At 38.1% G+C, this 22,470-nt stretch overlaps 1 protein-coding gene across 1 annotated transcript; it reads left to right on the forward strand.

The window, feature by feature from the left end:
* Positions 1-1,770: 1,770 nt before the first annotated feature.
* LOC133984807 (EEIG family member 2-like) lies at positions 1,771-20,626 on the forward strand. Its single transcript, XM_062424284.1, has 11 exons — positions 1,771-1,942; positions 7,483-7,603; positions 9,014-9,043; positions 9,495-9,611; positions 10,197-10,243; positions 11,160-11,254; positions 13,859-13,957; positions 16,199-16,433; positions 17,330-17,466; positions 18,151-18,220; positions 19,181-20,626. Exons 1-11 carry the CDS (start codon positions 1,797-1,799, stop codon positions 19,221-19,223), a joined length of 1,140 nt encoding a protein of 379 aa, XP_062280268.1. The 5' UTR covers positions 1,771-1,796; the 3' UTR covers positions 19,224-20,626.
* The last annotated feature ends 1,844 nt before the right edge of the window (positions 20,627-22,470 follow it).

Genomic DNA, 22,470 nt, shown 5'->3' on the forward strand with positions numbered 1-22,470 from the left:
GGGGGGGGGTGACAGGGGATGTGTTTAACCCCACTTTAGAAACTCAGTTGGCACTTATGAAAACTGCAAATCTAATTAAATACATGTCGGATTAACCTCTTAAACTCTATCCAATGTGTCTTTATGATCTAATGTTGTACCAATAAGAATTCTTGGTACGGATCTCAAAATATCCAAAGAGGCCAAAAATGTCAGGTTAAGCTTTGAGAGACCTGTATGCAAATAAAAGTATGCATAACATACAGTATATTGCATATATATGATGTAATTCATGCCAAAACAACAATAGAAACTCAAATTAAAAATTATGAGATTGTCCAGAGTGCAGAGTTAAAAATAGAGTCCTACAGCAATACTTGCATTATACCACAAGATGGCGACAAATATTAAACAACAGCATCTGGTGTCACTTTGTTGGTGTTATGTGTTCAATCAGTGCTGCTGCTGTGCTGACTGACCGCCAGGAGGCGACAGAGAGAGGAGGCGGGCTTCTCTTAACTACCATCAAGCTTCCAGCTGTCATCACTGTGCATCCGCTCAGTCAATGCTTACATCAAGATAAAAGCAGCTCAATTATGTGTGTGGTGACAGAATCATAGCAGAAGAAGGTCAACATTATTTATACAATTTTAAATATACTTTTACTTAAATGTGTTTAACCGAAAAAGAAAACAAACGTGCTAATGATAAGGTGTACAATACTTTTCAAAGAATCTCCTTGGTTTTAACAATCATCATTCGTGATCAGCCACACTAACTAAATGAATGTCCAGAAACGATGTAAGAGGTTCTTTTAATCCCATAACCCTGATACAGATGAGATCCTAATTAAAACATCCTGTTCTGAAAAATGTCCGACCAATATATTGGTCAGTCGATATTATCGGTTGATATTGACCTTTAATATTGGTATTGGCGTATATGCTGTCCGATATGTACCAACGCAGTCATACATTCATACATATTCCTCAATATATCAATTAAGGCATTCAACACAAAGCTTTCTCTCCATTCCTACAGTCACAAAATCAATTGGAAAAAATATATTTCTGTTTATTCTGACTGGAATAATTCACCCTCTAATATACGATCATTGACATCATTTCACATGTTTAAATATGGTTTGTCTTCTTATTTTGAGTTAAATTGTACGTTTCAGATGATGATATAAACACACATTATATATAATACACTGTACACTTGTGTTTATATTATGTGTTTTTTCTTCTTCATTATGGTTTGCTAGGCCAACATCTGTTCATTTGTTCATGGCCTGTTGGTGGCCACCTATGGTTGTGTCTGTTTGTTTGTTTGTTTGTTTGTTTGTTTATTTATGTACTTATCATCTAATGTTTGTGTGTTGTTATAGTTGAAGTATGTCTGTAGGATTGTTTATTGTTGTTCACTTTTGGTTTTCACTTTGTATTGTATGCTAGGACCCCCTCGGAAACGAGATGGTTCATCTCAAGGGGTTTATCCTAATAAATAAACTTCAGTATTCTGCGATAATGTTACTTATGGATGGTATTCAAGTGAAAATAAATGATTCTCCTTTTTGCTGGGGAACCTTGACCCTTCTTTGAGAACCATTGTTTTAGATTACACTAAATTCTACATACTGGTACTTTTCTTTAAAAAACTGCTTTTATTCTGAAGACCCACCGCCGGAAGTGTCTCACAGTCTTCACCCTCCTCCCACAACAAACATTACGCGGATCTGTGCAGAGACACAATGGGGCTGTAATGTCAGCGACGGGCGAGATCGGAGCATCTTCTCACCAGCACTGAGCCTGTGTATGGATTTAATGATGATGAAAAAGAAGAAATTCAAGTTCAAGGTGGACTTTGAGCTGGATGACCTGTCGTCGGTCCCTTTTGTGAACGGTGTCCTCTTCTGTAAAGTCAGACTCTTGGACGGCGGCTTCTCCGAGGAGTCTTCTCGGTGAGGATGTTGTTTTGGGGGGTTTCTTAATTTAATACGAGCATGAAAAACACTGACTGGGTCTGCTGTTTGGTTGCTTGCAGGTTAAATGAGCCCAGTCGCTTTTAAAGCTTCACAAAGCTGCGTTATGAGCTAACAAGGCTGACATTACTCACCAGCTGATGTCAAGCCAAATGAAACACCACCGTCCAACCAGAGAGATATTTTATAACCATTACATGTTAAATAGCAGCATAAACTACATATTAACACCGACTGTGTGACAATGAGAGTATGCATTGTCCTCATATTCAAGACAGCGTACTTCCTTGCTGAGGTTGTGGGATTGATTTCTGCCACAAAAGCCAAATATGCTTCCCTTTTTTTTCTTTCTTTTTTTATTACTATTATTGCTGCCTAATCAATAATCCTCAGAAATGTCGTTTTTTTTACTGCCTTTGGTTGTAAAGTTTCCAAAAAAAGTAGGAGTAAGGTTTTTGACTCTGTTGCACACTGATTAATATTGATGAAGCCATGTTGAGTGATGCTTTAATCGACATCTGAGTTAGTTTAGTTTATCTTTATTTGTTCAAGAGGGACAGTGTAAATTAATGAACATTGATATATATATTTTTTAAAAAGTAAATGCACCCGATTGTAGCCAAAAGGTTAGTTTCCATTGGCAGTCCCCCTCCCAGAAGGAGCAAGGTCATGCACATAATCAAATGTATCATCATCTTATTAATCACATAAAATAATTCATTATCAAGCTACACATGTAAGCATAATATATACCCACCCCACCTTCCCCAAAAGCACTCCAAAAGCCCCGACTCCCCCCCCCCACTCCCCAGACACACACACACACACACAATCATAACCGCATGTATACTACATAAATAAAGCTGTCACAGAGGTGAAAAGTGCATTCATTCATGTGAGCATTTCCCTTATGATGTGACGTTTTACTTCCACTTCTACATTTTAAAAGGGAATTTAAAGGAAATATTGCTCTTTCTCTTTCCACTATATCTATTTCACTGCTTAAAGATAAAGATTTGACACACCGGATGATATAATAAGCTTTTAAATAAAGGTTAAAGAAGTGGTTGCAACCCTTTTTCTTTTCTTTTTTGGCTTCTTGACGTCTTACAAAAAGTGGTGTGTAGTCAGGGTCACATTTCAGATGCCTATGAGTTGTTAACAGCTCCACCACAATATTTGGGTTTTCCCTCTAAACGTCTCACATGGTTTCTGAGCCAATATTTCACCAAAAATCAAACACTAGAGGAAGAAAACCCTCAAACTGAAAGCAGGTTTGTGTATCAGAACTTCCCATTAAATATCTCATGACCTCTCAGATTTATCATGTGACCCTTTAGGAGGGGCCCCACCGCTAGGTTGGGAACCACTGGACTAAACTAACTTTATATAAAGTAGTGTAAACTAGCTCCACCTCCAGCAGCTACAACAGTAACACTGATGCTTCACTATTAATAATCTAATGATGTCATATATAATAATATATCAGTCAGAGGGACCAAACCACTACTTTTACTGTAATACTTTAACTACATTTTGCTGCTAATACTTTTTACTTTTACTTTTACTTGTAATTAAGTATTTTTACATTGCTGTATTGGTACTTTTACTTAAGTAAAGGGAATGAATACTTCTTCCACCACTGGTAGCAGCTAGCACCCAAAAGTCACATGATACAGTACTGATGTCTCAAGTAATGTCTTTCACAATAAGAAGTAATGCTGCAACTAACCTTTATTATCAGTTAACATGCTGATTGTTATCTTGATTACGGCTGCAACTACTGATTATTTTTCATTATTGATGATTCTTAGTTAATCTATATGTTTGATCTATAAAATGTCAGAAAATATTGCAAAATGTCGATCACTGTTTCCCAAAGCCCAAAGTGACGACTCGAAGGTCTTGTTTTATTCTGACCAACAGAAAATAGTCACATTTAAGAAGCTTTAACGAGATAATAGATGGGTTAATACAAATAGTTGGGGATTCATTCTCTGTTGATCGACTAATTGATTTATTGACTAATAATTGCAGCTAAATGGACTGTACTTATGGACTGTACATTCAGCTCTTGTCTTGATTGATTGTTTGGTCCGTAAAATGTTAGATAAGAGTTTAAACTGTCCACCATATTTCTAATCTGAATTGAATGTCTCCAAATTGCCTTTGTTCAATCGACAGTATAAAACCCCAAAGATAATTTATCACAGAAGACGAATAAAAACATCAAATATTAACATTTCGGAAACAGAAAGAAAGCTGCATTAGTTGAAAATGTTACATGAAAAATAACTTAAAGAAAGCATGTTTAACTTGTATCAATCGATTAATTGATTAATTGTTTCAGTTTTAGTAAAACTATTGTCCTTTGTGTTCCCAACATTGTCATGTAGTGGAATAAATGGGGTAATTTACAAATTTTGGTTTATTTTCACGTCAAAGTAGTTATTAACAGCAACTAGAAACGGCATAAAACTGTTGAAACCATAAAAGGAAATTACATTTTTTCATTCAGCGTCACCCTGCTGTCATGATAATGTCGTTGTTACCGACTAGTCGAGACAAGCGAAGACTGTGTAACCACTGCAGAACTGGTTACACAGGAGATAGAGTGACTTCTATTATTAAAGAAAAGAGAAACCTTTGTTGTGAAGGCTGTAGAGATTAGATGTCTTCACTTCAGGCTTCAGGAAACTACAGGATGGTAACTGGATCATTTTATTATTGCTGCAATTTTCTCTGCCCTTTTTTGGTGTATTTTATTCACGAGCAGCAACTAAAAGGAATGTCCAGAAACGATGTAAGAGGCTCTTTTAATCCCATATAACCCAGACAGAGAAGTTCACACAGACGAGATCCTAATTAAAACATCCTGTCCTGAAATGTTTCGGCTACAAAAAAAACGCCCCGAGAGTCTTTAAATGACACATTTCTGCAGCGGTTTGATTTGTTAAAGATATCTGTAGAGGCTCTTTTGAGTCACCCCGACTCTCCATCTTTGTAAAGGGAAGTCTGGGATTGTTGTTTTATGAGTCTTTTGTTTTCCTTTGGTGTGGTTTTTTTCATCAAGACTTCGCCTTTTGTCTCTGCAGAGAAACAAAGTTCCCTTGTTAGGTTAGGTTAGGTAAGGGAGAGAGTGTTTCTTCTTCTTTTAAACATGGTATAGAAGAAGAAAACTATACATCAAATCCATGTCAAATAGATGTGTTTTTCTGAGATTTTATACATCTAAAATCCGACTACAGCTGCCTTTTTTATATGGAGAGCAGCTGTAGTTTAACAAGATATCTTAACTCATGTAAAGAGACGAGTGAGACAACCTCCATTGGAGCATAAAACCCAACTCACACTCACTAATAGGATCTTTTTTTTTTTTTTGCGCTGTGAGCTTTAAACAGTACATGTAATCAAGCTAGAATCTCCAAAGCACACAGTGTCCAGCTGGCTGGGACTCCCCTCTCTCCCTCTCTGGGAGTTCACTCAATTTATCAACCTCGGGATAAAGTCAGAGTGTTTGTAAAACATTGGTCACGCATCTGCTGCTCCTCCGTGTGCGCATATGAGGAGGAGGAGGAAGAGGAGGGATGCAGTGCACGACACAGGCCCGTATTTTCAGCCAGTCTTAACCATCTTAACAGTAATCCTGACACTTTGTTAATCTTTTAAGTCCTCAACGGGACATGGATATAGTGTTAACCCTTATATACACTGTTTATATTCTGACTCATAATTACACCAATTCACATTCATTAACTCCCCTATTGGTTATTAATACTGTACATGTTAGATTTATCCTTAATGAAGATGTCAGAGAGCCATAGAGTGTTTATCTATGGAAAAAAAGTGACATGTTGAAAATGTCACTTTCAACATGTTGTTTGAATGCTGATTTTTCAGTTAAAAGAACAATAAAAACAGGTCAAATTTGGACATTTGCATATATACAAATGTGTATCAGCTGCACAGAAATAAAAATATGATGCTTTTTTTTTGGGGGGGGGGGGGGGGTATTTGGGGTGACATTAGCAAAAGTCCACCTAAACAAATATTTATAAGGTGTTTTTTTTCAGCTGTCACGAAGAAAGATGTATTTTATGTCTGTTTTGGCTTTTTTTCCAGATTAAAAGTCTTTTCTGGTATTTCACTTGTTGCTTTTGCTGGCAGGGAAATGGTCAGCCCTGCTCGTATTTAAATCCAAGAAAAAGTCGATAAAAAATGAATTTAGTTTGGTTTGTCTGAACAGAAAGGAGTCTGTGAGGTGAGTGGGAGAGGAGAGGACGCCAGCGAGAGTGAGAAAGAGAAAGAGACGGAGAGAGAGTAACCATCTGGGCTACCGTAACGCTGCCCACGCATTCACGCTTCTCCTCTCTTTCACCTCAGCTCATCCTTTTAACTGAGAATACACTGCTGCTGCTGCCGCTCTCAGTTCATGTGTAGATTTTCACTCTCGTGTGTGTCAATTCAGGTCCGCACCTGCCCGCCGCAAACCCAAGAATTCAGCAGTTGGATTAATGGATAGGTGAAAACAGGCTTATAATTAATTAGCTTGTTTATTAAGAAGCTGAGGATAAGTACATAAGCTCGTATTGACGGCTTGATTCAGAAGCAGGGAGGAGAGTTGTGTAATAATGATATTTAAATGATGTTAAGTTGTAATTCTCCAGTTAATAATTAAATAAGAATGAGGAAATTCAAAGAAAGTGACAAAGCAGGAAATTAGTAAAATATCTTCGAAATCTATTAAAATGGTTTGTTTTTTTTTTAACATTGAGAAGAACATCTGTTGTGTTACATGCAGCACAGAGAGAGTATTTGACATTTATTTATTTGACATGACATATAGTTACTTATCCCAATTTTGTGTTTTATTGTTATATAGCTGGGAGGGTCCACCCGACGAGCCCTCATGGGTTTCATTGGCTCCTTCTGCACATTCCTCTTTTCTTAGTTATTTTTTTTCTTTTCTTAATCTCATGCATGTATTTTTCTTGTATTATGTTTTTGGTTTTTGTGTGAACAGAATATCTTTGGGTTTCACTTACTTTTCTTCTGCCTTTCTAATCTATTTTTACCTGTTTTTTTCTTTTACTTTTAAAAAACGTGTGTCTCTTATTCTCTCTTATTTCTATTTATTTACACTTCATTAACATTTTAATCATCTGGGTTTTCTCCTGCGTGCATTGGTCTCAGTTGGTCTTTGGTCTTTTCTTTATGTTGTCACTTGTTCTGTCTCATCATTATCAGCTTGTCAATCAACTAACTGTAAATCACTTTTAAATACACTAGCATGTATGAAAGGTGCTATATAAATAAAGTTTGATTGATTGACCAGGATTTAAAAGAAATGAGAGTTGGAGCCGACCTGGACTCTAAAATATGGAGCATAAAAACTGAATGCGGCTTCTCTGTGTTTAGTTTTGACTGTAGTGTTGTTTTGAGATTGAGAAAAGAAAACAGTGATTGTCATTTTTCACCATTTCCTGACTTTTTTTTTTTGGTGTGATTTCCTCACACAGGGAGCCGGTGCAGGCCAACTGCGTTCGATGGAGGAAAAGGTTTTCTTTTCCGTGTAAGATGAGTGCCAACGCAGGGACAGGAGTGCTGGACCCCTGTGTGTGTCGTGTATCTGTCAGAAAGGTACAGTATGAGTCTCAGGACGTACATTTGCTTGTGGTGTAAAACAAATGTTGTCAGATTGAAGATGAATCCGGGAAGAGTTTTATGCAAATATCAAAGCCATCGGTGTTGGTGGTGTAAAAAATAAGGCCGCAATAAAGAGGAATGTCTCATTCTTGCAGATTTATTTTGTCTGGATTAAATTCTGGTATTGGTTATGTTCACTTTCTGTGTGGCAGTTCGAAACTTGAGATTGAAATGTGAACTGTCGCCTATAAACAGCGGATAGCAAGCGCAGCGCTCTGAAGACAACAGACTCATCAGTGTGAAATCTTGTGCCGCTCGTCCTTTTGTTGTCCTTCAGCCTCGAGCCTCAAACAGCAGAACGAGCTCTGAGCTGTTAAAAGAATTCATCTAACGTAGTTTTTAAGCTTATATGAGACAAAAACATCAGTAAGGACAAGGATAATATAATAATAATATCTTTCTAAAACATTGAATATGAAGTGCTTAACATCTTCTGTTAAGAAAAACACACATGAAAAACAATGCTTTTTAAAATTACAACATTAAACCAAAATACTATGCCCAAGAAAAGAAAAGGAGATCAGTGGGTGAACTAAAACCATCAGTGATAAATTAAATAGACAGTAAAAGATGACATCATATTAAAAGCACATCTGTAAAAGTTTTTAGAAACTATTTTAAAATGTTTCTTCTATTGTGATCAGTGGAACAGCGTAAAACAGACCACAGGTGTAAAATGCCAACAAAACAGAAACTCACTTGTATAAATTGTGCTGCTCATGTTCGAAAACTCTACAGAGTACCTTTTAAGTTAGTAAGTTATTAGTCTGAATAACTTGTATGCTGTAATTTTTCTGATAATGCAAAGAAATATATTTATAATATTGTATTATTGTTGTTTTAATATCCAGACTAGGGCTTAGTGATATGTATAAAGTCAAATATCACAATATTTTTGACCAAATACCTCGATATCGATATCGCAGCAATAATGTATGGATGACTATTGATGCTTTCACAAAATAATTAAACAATGATAAATATTTTTTGATAACTAATCATCAGTAATGTGGATATAATGACTTTGACATGATTTTTTAAATTCTAGTATTTAATATGATCAATTATTTACATTCATGTTTGCTTGCTTGTAAATCTGATGGTGTTTGACAGCCGCCACCAATAGAGAATGAGGGAATTGAACTGATTTCATTATGCTAAATACCAAAAAAGTACCTTAAAGTTATCAGTCCAAAATTCATCATTTGTTTAATGCCAAATTTAGGACCAGAACTTCTAAATTAATCATGTTCAAATGAAGCTTCAAGCCTCGAGGATTTGAGACTTTTTTTTCCTTTTTTTTTTAATTGAGTAACCTTTTAATTGTTTGTTTTTCTTTTCCAGGAGCTGAAGGGTGGAAAGGCGTTTGCAAAGGTATTTCCTCACTTGATTATCCCACCCTCACCCCCTAACCCCCACCTCCAGGTCACCTCCATTATAGTAATCAGCCATATTTATGTAGAGATCCTTGTGAGCCTTCAGCAAACAGATGGTCTCCACTGCCTGCAGGTTGGCTCGTTATGTCATGTATGTTCATTTTCTCTACTTGATAGTAATTTACTCAGCATGCATAACCTCTTCTACACTTGTCAGACTGTATCAGATCTTCTTCATTTTTATTAAATGTTAAAAGTGCAACAGATTAACAGCCAATTATTTAAGAGAAGATTCTGTCCTAATCAAAAAAAGTGTTCAGTTTCCTTGAAGTTTGATGATGTGAGCGCCTGGCATTTTACATCCAGAGATTGTCACAGTGCTGATTGGACAAAAGATGAATCTCTTGAGAGAGACAGAAGGTCATCTTGTGTCATCCTCTCTTCTACAGCTCGGTTTTGCAGATCTGAATTTAGCAGAGTTTGCTGGCTCAGGGAACACAACCCGCAGATGTCTGCTGGAAGGCTACGATACCAAAAACACTCGTCAGGATAACTCTATTCTCAAGGTAACTTTGAAGTTACGGTAAAGTATCTATTCTTTTTGGGAACCTTGGTGTTTTGAATAAAAGCCTGGTATTTTTCGGAACTAGAAAATGAGGCAGAGGAAATGTTTTTGCACAAACGTCTAACATTGGTAGCAAGAACAATGGCCAGGTGCCCAGGTGGTCCATTCGATCGTAGCCAGAAATAAACCATTGAAGAAGAGCAGTGGAAAATAAAGGGATAGGTTTCTGTCTCACCACAGCTATTTTCTGCAACCTTTTATGGAGCATTACATCAGCCCCTAATTTATAACACAATTCCTTCTGAAAAAAGAAAAATTGTTTTAAAAAAAATCCTCATTCAACAGATTCTGTCTGACTTTTTAAGATCAGTTGGTTAATCTGCATCAAGACTTCTGGCATTTACTATTTACCTTTTTCAGAGTTTAGCTATGTGATTCTTGTAAAATTGATATTAATTACATCTAAACTTGAACCAACCAACTTTTCCTTTTTTTCCTCTGATAAATAAATATATGCTGATAGGAATGTTGAACTAAAGCTGAGCCTGAATCAATGAACCTATCATGTTTTATTTTCTGTTAACAGGTTATCATCAGTACGCAGCTCATGTCAGGGGATCCCTGTTTTAAAACGTAAGTCAAAGTGACAGTTTTCTACTTTAACTCTGGCAAAGGGACCTGTGTTGCATATCATTCCCCTCTCCTCCTTCCTGTCGGCCTCTATGCCAGTTACTGTCAAATAAAGGCAAAAAAGCCCAAAACATAATATAAATTTGCAGTGTTTACTTTTACAAAAGCTTGATGTTTAAGGATGACAATTATTCTAATGCTTGTGCTCACAGTGGATCCGCTCAGATTTGGATATTTAAGCTACCTTTGGAAAACCAAAACCAACCCAGGACCTTGACTGCACTGTAATATAAAGCCATGTCCACTTTGTCCTCTTTGAGTATTTGTAGTTGCACGGAGTTGTTGATTACTTTGTCTTGCTGCCTTTATAGGAATAAGTACTTTTAAAATAATTATTTTCCAAAGTTATGACATGTGTGGCTGACTGCAGCTAGAGAGAGTGCTAGCTGTGGGTGTGGACAGTCTAATGGGAATCAAACAATGTAAGATTGATGCTCCACATGTTGAAATCACAACTTTCATCCTGCAACTAATACACATTTAGGTCATACTGGGTCTTCTAGTAGAATCATGCTTTTCAGTGAAAATATGTGTCAGTACAGAGAAAGAAATGTTTAACCTAAAGGCAAAATCTGACCTAAAAATTATTCAGTAGCTTGTTTATGCCAAAAGCTGCATCTTCTTTTGTTACAGCATGTGTTTAATCACTATCTGAAGCTGAATGACAATATTTTATGACCTAACTGACCAGTCTCTCTATTAATATATATTATTTCATTTTAATCCTCTTGTGCCCATTTACCTTATTTTCTTCTTTCTCACTTTGCAATGTATCTTTTTTTCCAGAAGAATTATATAAAATAGACGCACTGAATACGATAGAGCACATAAAGCCTCATTGTTTCTTCTCTGTCATCAGGCCTCCCTCCACAGCCACGGTAATAGGGATCCAGGGAGATGCAGAGAGCCTGCTGGAGGAGAGGAGGGGAGGGGACTCACAGAAAGCCTCTTCTGGTGAGACCGACCACGCCACATTACACTCCTGCGCTCTGCTTAGTCATCCCATTTGCTTTTCTAAACATTTACAGGCTCCTGATAGAGAACGCTTTAGCCAACCCATTTCACACTGAGCTCACTGCTGTATATTTACATTGGAATGTATGTATACGTCCCAATCAGCTTTCAGGGACACTAATATATCCCCCCACCAGCATATTAGCTTGTCATTTGGAGGCTAAACAGTATATTTAATTGTGATTGAATCCCATCTGCAGAGTTGTGTGCTGTAGACAGATTCAGAGTCTGTGTGCTCTGTGAAGCATGATCACTGCTCACGTGTAGTCAGTTTCTATTCTATATAACTATCTAGAAAGCACACAAAATGACAGATTGAGAGTCAGTAATCTGGTTCCACATGTGATTTTAGAGTGATTAAGATCCAGGTTTCACAGTCCAAGTTCAGAACAGGCGAGGGTTATTGTAAGTAATACCATCTCATATAGTTCTTTCATATTCCTATATATTTACCCTATGTACTGTAATGAATGCCTGATTTATCTGATATATTCCGCCCCAATGTTGTGTCCCCACCAACTCTGAAAACACACCCAGCCTTCCCTGCTGCTGCTTTACATTAAAAGATTTACAAAGGGAAATGAATGACAGGCTTTTAGTGTGGCGCAACTACAGGAAGTAAAGCCTTATTTGTCACCAAGTTTGACAGCTAACATCTACAGTAAGTCTGACGTCTACACCGTTTTTGTTTTTGGGTGTTTTTTTTGCACATATCAGCACTTTTTTTTGTTGGTGAATCAATTAAATAAACTAGTTAGAAAAGCAATAGTTGCACATTGCAGCTTGGTTGAACTCAAACTTCCAACACACCAAGAGAAGCATCACTCTTGACCATGCTGCACTTCGGCAATCCAGTTTAAATATTCCAGTGTGCAATGGAAAATTCAAGTTTGAGAACTTGTGCATTGTTACGTCTCTACATTAGGATGCATGTAACTCTCCGATCCACCGTTGTGAAAATATTATATAATATGCTATTCCAGCTGTCCCTTTCTGCTTCATTTCTCTCCTCTTCTACCCCCCCCTCTCTCTATTTTTCACTCTCTCTTGTACTGTGTGTTCATGTATGTTGAATGCTTGTTCCTCCTGGAAGCTTCAGTGTAGCGCAGCTCTTTCATGTATAATTTAAACTCGTTCTCTTTTAGATTAGCTACAATCTGCTCTGACCCTGTAGGCTCTTACATGGTTAAAAATAGGACTGTGTGCAATGTGCTTGCATGTGCGTGTGTATGCATTTGTGGGCTGTATATGATGCTCTTTGACATCATTATCATCATGTCCCGAATCCAAATTTGCATTGTAGGCGCAGGTATGTAAACTTACATGGGTGTGAGCTTCATCTTTCAGTCCAGATGGGAAGTTTGGTGATTTATCTATTTTTTGGCAGAGGATTATTCTGAGAAACACACACTGGGACAAATAATCTATTAAGATATCACGTGTGTCCTTCAGTGGTCTTTTCATATTTTCTGTTGTGTTTCTGAGGTTGAGGCATTTCCTTCCCTGCAGGCATTTGAACTCGCAGCTCAGCCTTTTTACTGGTTTGACTATTTGACATTAAAATGGTGGCACATATGTTTTATGTTTCTGCACAAGCTTTAAAAAGGCTCAGACTTTCTGCTGGGTTTTGTTTTGTTTCCTTCTTCAGTCACACAGTAAATGGGACTCATCATAGATCATTTTCTTGTCATCTGTGTATATCTCAGTTTGCAGAATCAATTGTGTTGCAATACTGATGAACAAAGTATGGTGAAAGGATTTCATCAGGAGGTGCCCTGTTATTTCAAGCCAATGTTTCTATTTTTTCCAAGATAAACTAAGCCAAGCTAGTCCTGTGACCAGACACTTACCAGCTGTGGTCACTCGCCCACTGACTCGGGATGCTTAGATGAGGGACGATGTGTAAAGATTATTCTGTGTATAGCAGTTATTCATCCACACAGAGAGGATTATGTTTTCACCCTATATGTGCATTTTATGTTGCTGATGCTGCCAGTTGACAGCGTTAGAGTACAAAATCAACACTGCATTGATAGCATCCAGGCGATATTCAATTTAAAACACCAAGTGATATATATGGAAGAAACAGCACAAAGTGGGTCCACGTCTATGATTTCAAATGAAATCTGACTACTTATCTGTCAGTAGACCAGATTATAGTCATAGGAACAGAGGCTTCACTGTGTATCTGAGGTTGGATGTATTGGAAAGCAGAGAACAGCATGTTTGACACCTTTAATTGTGCTGCTGATGTTATTGATTGACTCAACACACTCAGAACACATGTTGGATCACTTGTTTCAACAACTGCTTCTTTAATTTAGACTGTATACAGTACTACACATAGCTGTTGTAGTGAGCTAGACTTTGATAAGTTTTGTGCCAGTGCCAGTTTTTCACAGTAAGAGCTTTCCATGTCAGGTTCTTACTTCTAAATCAGAGGCAAGTGGTTGTTTTTTTTTACCCGATATAACAGACTTTTGTTGAGTTTTTCAGCCTCTGTCATCTTATATCTGTTTTTTCATCTGTTTTCTAACCTAGCAGAAACTCGAGAGGGGAAGTGTCCGGTTGTTTCGGATGATTTTGGGGGCTGTGGCCACTCACGGACTTCCAGCTACGCCAGCCAACAGTCCAAACTCTCAGGTAAGGCCATTCTGCTTGGAAATAAGTGTAAAGCTTTATTCTGATAAACTGGTTTTGGTTTGACCTGGAAGAAGTCATACAGACCACCATCTTTCGGTGGTGTCTCAAAAGCCACGGGGGAAGTCACGGAGGTGTTAGAGAGCAACATTTTTTCTCTCTTAAGCCGAGGGGGTAATTCAAATTGTGCCGGTGGAAGAGTCCGTGATTTTACTCCTGGTAATTCCTCATCCCAAAAAAGGGAGGTTTACTATGTCCAATTGTAGACTAAGTTTTCTTCAATTAACCAAGAAATACAAATTCAGGATGCTCACACACAAAGTTCTGTTCTGCTCAATTTAACCGGGCGACTGGTTCACATATACAATGCACAAAAAATATCTAAAAATATCAGATATTCAGGTTGTCATTCGCCCCAAGCCTTTTCAGCAAGTGTGTGTAAGCAGCTCTGAATCTGATGTGAGCTACTGGCCTCAGGGTGCCGGCATATCTGGACAACTTTGTCTTCTGTGCTCCCAGCAGGGAGGAACCAGAGAGAGATACTCAGGCGCTGTTAAGCAGGTTCTACAACTTGGGCTTCAGTGTCACGCAAAGAGTGTTTTCTCTCCCACTCAGAGTATAGAGTATTTGGATCTCGAAAGAGACTGTCTCTTTTCAGAAAATTTGCCAGCACCTGGCTCTGTTTCACTGGGGTAACTTGATCTCACTACTAGCCTGCGTCTACCTGACAGGGCTTATGGCTTCAGCCATTTCTGTCATTCCTCAGGCGCTGCTGAGAATGAGGGGTTTCCAACGTTGGGTGTCCTCATTGCATCTGGACATACACATCACCTCAGTCGCATGGTTGGCTTTTCTCCAGCCTCAGCTTCACTGACGGGGTGAGGATCTGTATAGGAGGGCAGCTCAATAAACAGGACCTGGCCCCGAGGCTCCGTCATGCTCATATAAATGACCTGGAGCTGTTTTTTCTGGCTCTAACCAGTGAAGTTACACAGATTGGCCCAGAGTCTGATGTTGTGGAGCAGCGAGTGCCTGCTGTCATTACACTGGTTCATCCATGCCCAAACACGCTGCTGTACAAATTACCCCCGCTTGGCTTCATCACTCCGATACTGATCAGATTGACAGAGCAGCAGCTATCTTTGATACTGCTCCGTATTGGCCCAGCAGACTGTGGATGGCAGAGTGTCACAGGAGCATGGACAGATGTTTTACCCACACCTGAATGACTGGGCTTATTATGAGAGACAGTACATCTGAATGGGTCTGGTCTCCTATTGAAGTCCAACTCAAGATGATTAGTCTGCCTCATGACAGATGTGATGTTGTTGGAGCTTCCTTGCTAACCTAAAGTTTTTCTTACTGGGTAAAATATGTGTGCAGGGTCGAACTGAGCAAAGCTTTTGACTGAAGAGGAATGAGATAAAATTATTTTCCAGTGACACTATCAGAGAGTTCAGTCCTGACTTTCGAGTTTCCATTACAGACAGATCAGATGACTGTAATAAAAGACCAGAGGAAGTGGAGAGATGCACTGTGAAGAGCTCTAATGGCCCTCTGATTTAGATTTAGGATGATTTAATATTTCCTGCCGCGTGTAACTCTCGATAGAATTATTTGAACCTCTTATTTTTGTGTGGGAAGTTTGGTCTTCTGCGGCTGTAGTGAACCGATGCCCTGAGATGTCTCTTGCTTGAAATAGCTTGCTGAAGACATGAGCAGCACATAAGTGTGTGGGTGTCATTGCAACTCTATCGAAGTGATAAATCATTAAACACGCTGCAAGTTGCAAACAGCAAAAGTGGTTTAGCAGCAGCATAAGAAGTGTTATAGCTGATTATTGATTTAAGAATGAATATTTGAATGCTTATGGTAGACAGCAACTTTGTTTAACATTGGTCATCTATTAGGGAAGCAATTATTTTAGATTCATGTGATATATGTGATCTATTTTCAACTGGTGATGTTACTACATACATTTTTAATATTATGAATGTATCTCAGTAGCAGTTGCATGCTACGCTACACCTTTGCATGATTTGTTGGGGCATACAGATATTTAAACTTGCTGACAAATCTACTGAAATACCCCATTGGGACTAGGGATGGAAAAATATTAAAAGCTGCTGGTCAAAGATCAATTTTTACTGACTTCACCAGAGGAAAAATGTCAAAGCACCCCTGAGGTAATTGTAGAGCATATTATTCAACAACAGCTACTAACTCGTTGTCTATTCCTATCAGGCTACAGCACAGGTCACTCCCGCTCCTCCAGCATGTCAGAGTTCAGCCACCGGAGAAACCATTCGGTTGGCAGCGCCTCAACAGGCATCGGTAGCATCCCAGAACCCAGCGAGGACCGAGACAGAGACTCCAGACCCTGTCCCGCTCTGCCTGAACATCCAGCGCCCACCACCTCCTCCAGCAACACTACAGGCACACCAGTCCGGAGCGCTTCGTCCTGTGAACGACTCAACAGGTGAGCAATTAGTTCATTTAGCAAGTAAAGGAGCACAAGGAAATCCAGTTTATGAAAAGGAAGTATAGACTTAACTTCCTTTCAATAGTCCTGTTTAATTAACAGTGAGTAACATGTTTTATTGCAGATTCTGTGCAAAGGACAGTTAAAAATGCACGAGTGACATATCTGAGCACAAAGTAGAGCAGCAGTAAGTTGCGTTAGGGAAGTTGCACACAATCACACCTGAAAGCTTTGCCACGTTTTCAGGAAGCAGCTGTCGTGCTTTGAGGCAGAGCAACGGAAGAGTGTCTGTTGTTTCATTATGCGGTGTCAATGACATCTATTATTTAAAACTGCCACATCCACTGTTTCTTTTGTGATGTCATCTAAAAACATCAGCATTTGATAAGAGCTCAGACACTGTTTTTTGTTTGCTTGTTTTTTGACATCCTGAAAACCTTTACTGCTCAACACATAAACACAACACAAAATGATGAAGTAATTGCCACACTGATCTTTGCATTAATCATACTAATCTTTCGACTAAGTGTAGCATGATTTAAAAAAAAAAAAAAAAAAAAAAAAAAAAAGCTTCAAGCACTAGTTATCACGAGAAACAAAAGTGGAGTAAAGAAATATAAATGTTTGCAGTAGAAACCCTATACTCAACCAATGAAAATGTGTTTCAAAGTTCTATTGTAACATGAACCATTAGTAGCACTGATGACTCTGTGAGTCAACTGAAAAGCGTCGTTTCCAGTTGCCTTGTGAAATCCCTATGGATTACTGGTCAGCCACACCCCTGCTTTTTAGCACTAAATGAAAAGTTCAGAGAGTAAACATTTTCATTTTGCTGTGGAAACCATTAGTGATCAAACACACACAAAATGACTCCCCGGTTTTACTCCCTACAGACACCCAGTGAAGCAGGACTCCATGGAGTCTCAGCTGAAAAGAATGGACGACACGCGGGTGGATGCTGACGACGTTGTGGAAAAGATTCTCCAGAGTCAAGATTTTACACCGAGCCTACTGGACTCCAGTGCAGAAGGTAAGACACACACACACACACACACACACTAAAAAAGGGATAATTTATCTTGTATATCTTCCCAATCAGATTGTCCTAATCTTATAACGTCTCATCATTGAACACTTAACGTTATAAAATGCAACACTATCCTCGTACTCTGGAGTCTAATAGCAACAATGATCTAGTTGTTGGCAGGAGAACAACTTTTAAATGTGTCACATATCAAGTGAAAATGCCAGACATTTGCTGGCTGCAGGATTTGCGCTCTTCATCTGTTTTATATCAATTTTATTTTGGATTGTTGGTCAGATTTAATAAATATATTTATAGACTTAAAAACATCATGAATTAACCAAAAAATAATCCAATATTGATTAACCAATCTTAGAAATAATCATTAGTTGCAACCCCGCACAGAAAGATCACTGTACTGTACGTGTCAAGTGCTGTTTGCTTTACACAATGATTAACTGAACATTACTGTGTTACCCCCACTAGTCAGTCTGTGTACTTTGAGGATCGAGGCATTGTTTCTCTTTCCAAGGTCTCATCCAGCTCAAAGCTCGGAAAAGAAAGCTGCTGTCAATACATGAATATTTTTAGATTGCCTAGCAACTGGCTGCTCTTCATGACAAGAATTACACAGGAGGACGATGATGGTGCTTTCTGTACTGACTCTTACTACAACTGTGTCTATTTCAGAGGAAGGTTTGCGTCTGTTTGTCGGCCCCGGAGGAAGTACAGCCCTCGGAAGCCATCACCTTCCCACCAGGTGAGGCTTTTAGTCCTCGGGTTATTCACTGAACTGAAGTCACGTCACATGATCTGTTCTTTATTGTAGATGGAAAGAGGTGGAGGATGGGTATGTAGTTTTTTAGTTGCAGATTCAATCAACACTGCGACTGTCCAGGAGAACATCTTACTGTTTCAGTCTTTAATTATCTTTAACATGCACAAAGCCAGCACACTCACACCAGATTACCTCAAATGAATTTGGGCCAAACATGATTCATCTGCTGTGTCTCCTGTATTAAAAGGATAAATCCGATGTTCTATATTTTTCCTGTTCTCCATGAAGCTCAGAAAAAGATCAGAACCAACAATGTGTTAAAGCTGTTACTCACTACTCGATAGCAGTCTGTAACCAGGAGCCCATTTGTTCCTACATGAGTAAAATCCTTTTTTTTTTTTAAATAGCCACAAAGAAAGGGCTACATGATGCCCTGAAGCAGCTGGGCACTGTTAGTTTTGGCAAACATTATTCAGGAGTAAATGGTGCATTTGCTTTGGACTTTTTTTCAGCTGTGAATCAATACTGGTAGGTATTTATGGGAGCAGGGCAGTGTGGATGGTTTGACTCAATACAAAAATAACTGAATTAGTGTGCTCATGTTCATAGTAATGTATGAATATGGATCACTGGTGTGTTTTTAATAGATTTTGGACAACAGTGGAGGTCTACAGCACAGAGAAATAAGCCATACCAGGTTTTGGTTATACAGATAACACGTCTTTACACTGAATTGTTAATAAAAAATAAAGAATATCATCAGCTTTATTCTTTAAATGTTGATGTTGCTTAGTGCAGTCTAACAAACAAACAAACACACAAACAGAAAAAGAGGAAATGATGTGTACCAGAAGCTGTGAGTTCTACTTTGTATATGAGTCAGATGTTCCCTACAGTATCATAAGAAATGACGGCTAATCTTGTCTTTTTATGTCATTCCAGAGTCGGCGCTGGAGCATACGAGCAGGTGGTGATAAAGCGTTAAACCTGTAGCCTCTCAGAGACTGACTGACACACTGCTTACATCCTAAAACTGGAAGTGAGGCTGTGTCATATTTCAATCTTCATTCCTGCAGCACACACGTTACCTGATCAGCACGATCTGCAGCCTGATCAGCCAGTGAATGGTAAATGTTACAACAGTGCCCTCCTGTGTTCATATCTGCTACACAACACTGTAGCTTCCTGGTAAATTTTTTTTAAGAGCAAGAGGTGGACGGTTATCATCTCAGTGTAAACACATACAGCTGTGAATCATGGGAAATGAAACCCATTGACCAGTGAGTGTTCAAAATATTTAATATGCATGTCAGGAGCTTTTTTTATTATTATTATGGCTCCCTGTACAGAAAGAAGTGTTTCTGGGTTGTCACACAGAACCCAAACTCTACTCTTTTAAAACCGTTACGAACTGGAAGGAAACGATTAACCTTTTCGTCTTTTAATGGAGGACGTGAGGACGGGCTCTGTGTACGCATCATCAGAGCAAACTGAAGTCTCCGCTGCAGAAGAATATGCCATACGTTTTCAATACATTCCTTTTGTCTCTCAGTGATTACATGTTTTGTTTTTTGGACTTCCTTTTAAAATAGGAGGTACTATTTAATACTCGCCTATAAGCTGCTAAAAAAAAAGAGAAAAAAAAGCCGAAGTTGTAAGCACTCCGGGAAAAAAAAGTTGGTGTTTTGAAGGTGAGAATATTTTACTACAAAGACAAAGTGTCAGACTCGAGATATTAGATGTGTGAACATGGACTGTGTGTGAGTGTGTATGCGTCTGCTATGTGATAAGACCACTTTTATTTAGTAGTAACAGTTAACCTTTTATGGAGGAGGGATTGTACCTGATCTGTAATGAATGCTATGTTGGTACTCGCATTGAGAAAATGGATAACGTGACAATTTGCTTATTTTTATAATAGAGGACCCTGTTCTTATTTGTTTGACACACTGCTGTTTCAGAAAATCTCGCAGTACTAATCTGCCTTACAAATGCAAAATGCAGTGATAACATATTTGGTGAAAATTAAAGTTCAGATGGATTTTTTTAATTGTGTAACTACATATTGGAGCTAAAAACCAAACCGCAGTAGCTGCACTCTGTGTAGTTTCTGCATTCTGGTTTTATTTTGCTCCCCAGGTTGCAGCAACTACTTTTAGTTTTTGTAAACTCTGGGCTCTAGTTGCATTCACTGCACTCTGTTTGTTATCTTTTTAAATAACAAATATCCATGCTGATGAACCAACATCTTGGTAAATCAGTTTCTTATTCCGCATTACTCAAATCTTACCAAAAAGAAGAAAAAAAACCCAGCTAACGTCTGCCGGCTTTGCTTTTGACCCCAGTAATATAGCTGAGATTTGTTGTGGTTAAGCTACTTTTAAAACCACATATTTAAATATATTCAATTGTAAATTAATTTCCATTTTGATTTAATGTGATGTAATATAAATGTTAATAATAAACAGACATTAGCAAAATACATTTAATTCCAAAAAGCCATAGATTATATGTAATCAAAATTTAAAAAACTGTATTTTCTTAAAGTAGTTTAAAATGACAAGAAAGCTGTAAGAACACATTTTGTTTGTAGATGTTGTATTTTCCCCTCACATTCCCTGAAGATCCTAAAACACAGTGCAGTATCTGCATTGTTTTTGGTATGTAGAAGGGAATCTTTTTTTTGGGGAGCAATCAACCTGAAAAAGGTTAAAAATGAAGGCGCTACTTTATATCTGCTACAGTTGCCAGCTAGTCTGAACACTAAACCTCTTTTTTCTTTGACTTTGCTGCATCTGTAGTCACTGCTCTCCGCCTCTGTTGGGAAATACATGCCAGATATCTATTGTATACCTGCGCTTTGCAACTCAACTACATCTATTTGAGCTGGCTCGTGGACCAGGAGTCTTGCAGTACATCAGTGAGCAAATGAAATATTTTGTGATGTAGCAACAGTTTAGTTTCACTTGCAACTAACGCATACTGTAGTTTCACTTCAGGCTTGCACAGAGGACTAGTTCAGTAATCCACTGCCATGAAGAAAATACCTAACAGCACCTGTATTTGAAAAGACCCAGAGTAATACAGTAGTTTTGTGTGTGTATGTATATCTGCTAGCATCGTATCAACTGTAAACAATTGAGACTTTTTATCACAAATTCGATACATGAGCACTTATTGCTGCAAAAACAGAAACTTAACCTTAACAGCGAACATCTGCTGAGAGTTTGAAATCCAGACAATATCATGCATGTGGACTATTTGAATCTTTAGGCTGATAGATTTTAAATGCGCAATTTATTAGACTGACAACAAATTAGCCAAAGTACACAACACTCTGTTTTTTACCTGGGACCCTGTCAGGCCTATGCATAATGAGAATATTAGGAACATTATAACTAGTGAAACCAGACTGTACAGTGTGTGTAATCCGTCTCCTCTCATAAGCCATAGCAGAGGTCGGACACTTACCTCTTCTAGATAAACTATATATACATGTGATCTCAGTATCTGCACATGCGTCATCATCAGTGTATGGTGTTTTAACTATACGTCAGTGTTCTCCGTTTTTATGTTTGTCAGTCTGCATGACTAAGATGTCCTTTTGCTAGCGAAACAGCTCTAACTATTTCCATCGTATTTGCAGAATTTCACATATCTGTTCATGTGTGTGCCATCTTTTAATCCAAGCATTTCCACATTGAAGGAACAACTTTTTTTTGTTTGCCTGTCTAGCATGTAGGAAATTATTTTGTTTTCATTACTTCATGCTAAAAGCAGATGTCTGCACAAACGTCAGTGTATGATGTGACTGTAAATCAGTGTTCTCCGTTTGTGTTTTTATGTTCAGCATGGTTTCAATGTCCTGCGTTAAAAAAAACACATTTACAGGACATTGTTGTCTTTGTGTTTGATACTTTCATTACTGATACTGTGCCATTTTTTTGCGAAATATTTTATTATTTAGAAAAAAAGTGTTCTCACTACATAAGACAGTGTTAAATGTATGATTTATGGCTACTTGATAAAGTTTAGAGGGTTTTTTTGTCTATTTGGATAAAAATTACTTGTTTTACCTGTGTGACACAGGTAAGTTCATGTTGGTACCTAACATGTTGTTACAAACATGGTTGCTTCTTCTCTTCTGTGAAGCTGTTGTCTATATTAAACTGTAAAATGTATTCTCCTGTAAAGTGATGTTCTACGCTGTTCTGACACTGTCCAGTGTTTCT

This window comes from Scomber scombrus, chromosome 8 (genome assembly GCF_963691925.1).
Source record: "Scomber scombrus chromosome 8, fScoSco1.1, whole genome shotgun sequence".
NCBI lineage: Eukaryota > Metazoa > Chordata > Actinopteri > Scombriformes > Scombridae > Scomber > Scomber scombrus.